The 5,452-nt window shown below is 46.0% G+C and overlaps 1 protein-coding gene across 1 annotated transcript; it reads left to right on the plus strand.

Annotated features, from left to right (window-relative positions):
- The first annotated feature begins 2,095 nt into the window (after nucleotides 1-2,095).
- Nucleotides 2,096-4,299, plus strand: LOC125509640 (pentatricopeptide repeat-containing protein At5g48910-like). The gene has a single exon (XM_048674656.1). It carries the CDS (start codon nucleotides 2,260-2,262, stop codon nucleotides 4,012-4,014), a length of 1,755 nt encoding a protein of 584 aa, XP_048530613.1. The 5' UTR covers nucleotides 2,096-2,259; the 3' UTR covers nucleotides 4,015-4,299.
- Nucleotides 4,300-5,452: the final 1,153 nt, after the last annotated feature.

The raw sequence follows: 5,452 nt of genomic DNA on the forward strand, positions 1-5,452 counted from the left end.
AGCCAAACTCTTTTGTGGCTGGATCATCTTTTTTTATGTAAAAGATCAAAGGCACACAAGCCCTTACAAGAAAACATACGTATAGAAATTGAAAAATACATTCAAATTCTTTAGGGTGTCGAAGTCTTCTTCCTCCTGCATCACGGTGTGCTGTGAGCAAAGTTCGTTGCCGCCTCTAGGTCTCCATCTCAATGGAGAAAACTTGTTTAAACCCAAGAGATTGTAGAAGCAGTAGTCGAGAAGTCATCGACGTAGACTAGAAGACGTCGGCGGCTGCCGCCCTCGAGAAGAAAACACCGAGAGGGCGTGTAGAATGCCCAAGTTTTGGCATGACGAAATTGAGGAACACAAACCTCGCACATTCTCCGATGAGTCTAGGACTGGCCAACTTTCATCGGGCAGAACTGGAGCGAAAGGACCAAGACGTACGACCATGTTGCTTGCTCTGCAAGACAACATGACCAAGACAAACCCGTAGGAAAAAAATGCTTGACCAGAAGAATCAGATCTGATTATAGACCATCTTCTAGATGCCTCTCGACGATACATGGAAGCATCATCGAAACGAGGGCGAGGCTGGAAGATCTTATTCCATGCCGATGACGAAACCATCATCCCACCAGTGTTGAACGGAGACCTACCTAATGCCCCCAAGGGGGAAATTATGGCTCCCACCAATAGACCCCCCCCCCCCCAAGCGCATCGCCATTGGCAGAGCCAGCATAGGAGGAGGTCGGTGATGTATCGATGGATGAGAGTGACGGCGGAGGTGGAACCTAGATCGCCTTGGGATAGAGGTAATAATCGTCTTTAGGATTTTTTATATGAAATGTGTGGTTGCGTCATCTCGAATTCTCGATACATGACAAAGAACCAATAATAAAAAAATATCATTGTCGCAAGGTGGGACATCTTGATGTTGGCGACGTACTCCTAGCATAGTGGATACCGAAAAGGGCCCCGCACGGTGATGCCCTTGATGCAGAAGCTGCCGAGGTGATGAGGACCTTAGTTTGGGGAATAAAGGAGAGGGGAGGGGGAGACTTTCAAGTGAAACCTGAGTGTATTTGAAGTTAGTTTCGAGGGAAGGGGTAGACACAACAAAAGTTAACTTCTAAAAAAATTAAGGAGTTAAGTTTTTACGGGTAAGACTTGTACTAATCAAGGATTCGAAGGATCACAATCCAACTTACACAAGTCCACTGCCTCCGGGGGCCGGAGCCGAACCAAACAACTGTTCTACCTTTAGTTCATGCGAATTTTGCTAAAAAATTGCTAACCACATTTTGGCTGTGATTGACATAATAAACTCTAGGTGTGCAAGTTGACACCAAATGCTTGATCTCGGCCACCAGGGAAGTGGAAAAAAAGACCTATCTATGTCATGGCTATTAATCATGTCACTGTCACTGTTGAGTCCATTTCCATGAGTATCGGCAGGTCCGACCTTTGTATTGCAAGAGAAATACCCTCCATACATGCGCCAAGTTCTGCCTCAGAAGGTTGTTGAGGAGTTAAAGTTCAAGAGAAGGGCTAGAGATGCCTGCGAGCTCTCAACGAGTGCTTTTTAGTTGCGGGAAAGCAGGCAAAATTTATAAATCATCTTTTTATTCTATTTATAGATAGAAAATTTGGTACAACCAAAAACTAAAGTCTAGTGCGTTGTAACATCTCATTGCCTCACAAAGAATCATTAAAATATTTATTTTTAAAAAATAAAATACATACTACAAACAAGATGCACAACCTGCTAGAGTCAAATCCCATGTTTCCTTTTTAGGGGAAGAACTCCATTTATCTTCAGCAAAAAATTATTTTCCGACATGTTTTTTCTTCATCTTGAGAACCATGTTCCCGTGATGGATGACCAATAAGACCTCCCTTTTTTTATCAGCGTTTTTTTTTTGAAACTAACCAGTTTTTTTAGACACTTTTTTTTGGCGGTAGACACTTTTTTTTTACCAGTATGACCCAATTTGAAAGTACTACACGCATCTGCTACCTTTGGGCCTACCCGCTGTACCAATCCAGCAAAGCCTAAGCCCAGTAGTACGACGAGTGAGAGATCCAGCTACTGTATGGCCCAATATAATTGTACAGCCGAAAAAGGGATTGCACGGGCCGGAATCCCATTTCGACCTCATCCACGACGCGACGCACCCGCCGCGCCTCCGGCGCACGACACTTCACTGCCCTCGCCGGCCGTGACACGCTCGCTGCACGCCGCTCGTTCCTCCTCCACGCTCGCTGCCACAAGCGATGCCTCCTCCCATCGTCCCCTTCTTCCTCACCTCCACCACGCTCGCCACCGCCGCGAAACCGCAACGGCAGCAGCCACCGGCGCAATCGCAACCGCAGCCGCCTTCATGCGGCGCCCAAACCCCAGCCGACGCCCTCGCCGCGTCGTACACCGCGCGCATGCGGCTTAACCCGCACCTCGCGCTCCGCCTGTTCGACCACCTGCTCCGCTCCGGCGCCGACCCGGACCCCATAGCGTACGCGCTCGCCCTGGCCCGCTGCGCGCGGGAGCGGGCCCACCCCGCCGCCGCGCAGCTCCACGGGCACGCCGCCAAGCGCGGGGCCGCTTCGCACCGCCGCGTGCGCAACGGGCTCATCCACGCCTACTCCGTCTGCGGGATGCTCCACGACGCGCGCAAGGTGTTCGACTATGGGCCCGAGGTGGACATGATCGCCTGGAACTGCCTGCTGCGAGGGTACGCGCAGGGCAGGGACGCAGGAGCACTCCGGGAGTTCTTCGCGCGGATGCCAGCCCGAGACTCGGTCTCTTGGAACACGGTCATTGCATGGTGTGTTGCGAATGGGGAGCACGAGGAGGCAGTTGCGGTGTTCCAGGAGATGCTGGCGAGCAATGAGTGCCAGCCTGATAGGGTGACATTGGTGAGCGTAATCTCCGCAATTGCGTACTTGGGAGCACTTGCGCAGGGGCTGTGGGCACATGCATATGTTTGCAGGAAAGAGATTGAGGTCGATGAGAAGTTGAGCTCAGCTCTAATAAACATGTACTCCAAGTGTGGTTTCATTGAGGGTGCAGTTTATGTGTTTGAAAATTCGTGTGCACTGAGGAACGTGGATACGTGGAATGCGATGCTAGCTGGTTTCACAGCAAGTGGCTGCAGTGAAAGAGCTTTGGAGCTTTTTACTAGAATGGAGTCATCTGGGTTTGTTCCTAACAAAATTACGTTTAACAGTTTACTGAATGCTTGCAGCCATGGGGGGTTTGTTGAGGAAGGTATTGGTTATTTTGAGAGAATGACAAGTTCGTATAGTATTGATCCCGACATTGCCCACTATGGTTGTATGGTGGATCTGTTTTGCCGCGCGGGGCTATTTGAGAAGACAGAGGAGATGATTCAGATGATGCCAATGGAGCCAGATGCTGCTGTGTGGAAGGCCGTAGTTGGTGCTTGTAGAACTTACAACAACTTCGAGTTGGGAAAGAAGGCAGGCCACAGGCTTATTGAGGCTGCACCGGATGATCATGCAGGGTATGTGTTACTATCCAACATTTATGCGCTGGATGGCAACTGGAAAGGAGTGCATAAGGTGAGGAAGCTGATGTTGGATTGTGGAGTGCAGAAGGTACCTGGGAGCAGCTCAATAGAGCTTGATGGTGTTATTCATGAGTTCATATCTGGAGATAAAAGTCACTCAAGGAAGAGGGAGGTATATGAGATGCTAAGCGAGATATGCCAGCAGTTGAAAATTGCGGGATATGCTCCAGACACTTCCCAAGTGCTGCTAGATATTGATGATGAGGATGTGAAAGAGAGTTCACTTGCTCTTCACAGCGAGAAGCTTGCACTTGCCTTTGGGCTGATTAGCACTGCACCTGGGACACCTATTAGGATTGTAAAGAACCTCCGGGTCTGTGGAGACTGTCATAATGCGATAAAACTGCTAAGCAAGATTTATGGAAGGTGCATTATTGTTAGGGATGCGAATCGATTTCATCGTTTCAGAGAAGGGTCTTGTTCTTGCGGAGATTACTGGTAACCTTTCAGATGAGCTGCAGTTCAGTTCCGTTTAGTTTTCTTGTTACACAGAAATATATAGCATGCTAGAAATGTTCTGGCAATGACTATACTTGTCCATTTGAGAAAGATTTTTAGATGTGCCATGAAGCTCTTGACTCGATTTCATGTCTCTTAAATGCTAAGCTACCCATAAACCAACACCATGATGACCACCCTCTTGTGTCTCAGCAACTTGAAACCTAATTATTGTACTTTTCAGTCCCCATGATTCAGTACTGAACATGAATCTGAGATGTATGCCCTACGCAAAAGTGCCATTAAATTCTGATAATTATACATCCTTTCAAATGGTAGGGACTAGAAATCATTAATTACCTGATACATACTTAATGCTGTTTTCCAAATTTCATTACTGTCATCATACAGTTGAGGATGACTGCTTCACATAAACTCACATTTGAATGAGAAATTGAGCCACAGAACCAACTAGGCCTTCTGCTCTTCCTGCGAGGAAGTAGCCTTACTTTTAGTTTTGGCCTGTGAACTGAGACCTTGTCCATACATTTTTTTTTCTTCATCTCACACCATGTATTAGCCTTTATTTTATTTATTATTTATTTAGAAAAGGAGGATTACCCCCGGCCTCTGCATCAGAGAGATGCATGCAGCCCCTTGTATTAGCCTTTATGCTATACTATTTTGCACATTATTAGATACGTCTACGTTGTAGGTGTAGGTACATCTAGATTTCCAGATTTTCCATAAGCCATTTGATTGCACATTCTTTGGTGAAGGCTGAGCTTGATGGATTTAACTTGCTGTTGTGTCCTTCGTTCGGTAACTGCCCTTGAGGGCATCAGAAACTCATGTACTAAATTTTTTAACTCCTGGGATAGGAGTTACCTACTACCACTTTTGTGATAGTATTATTATCTGAGAGAAGTGCATATTACACCCCTCAACTCTAGCCCTAGTCTAATATACAACCCCCAACTCCAAAACCGTCCAATCTGCAACCTCCAACTCTTAAAACCGGCCAAAATTTAACCCTCCCCTCCCCTTGACCGGTTTTGACCGGGTTTGACCCATTGACTGATAAACAGTAAGTTCGGAAAAAATGAAAATTCAGAAAAATAAAATTTTAGAAAGCATTTTTTGCCTCTGGATGAACAGTATTTCAAAAAAAAATTGGGAACAAATTTTTTTAAAAATAAATTCGACTTTTCACCGGTGAACAGTATTAAAAATTCAGTTTTTTTACATGTACCCGGAGGTAATAAATTGGAAACAAAATTCGCCGGGATTTGTTTTTTGAATTACTGTAAACAGCGTGAACAGTATTCAAAAAAGTAACAAAATCAGGAAAATCATTTTTTCACTGCGTGAACAGTGACCGAGGGAAAATTTTTGTTCCAAAAGTTCGAATTTTTTTTTGAATTACTGTTCACACGGTGGAA

Source organism: Triticum urartu, chromosome 5 (genome assembly GCF_003073215.2).
Source record: "Triticum urartu cultivar G1812 chromosome 5, Tu2.1, whole genome shotgun sequence".
Lineage (NCBI taxonomy): Eukaryota > Viridiplantae > Streptophyta > Magnoliopsida > Poales > Poaceae > Triticum > Triticum urartu.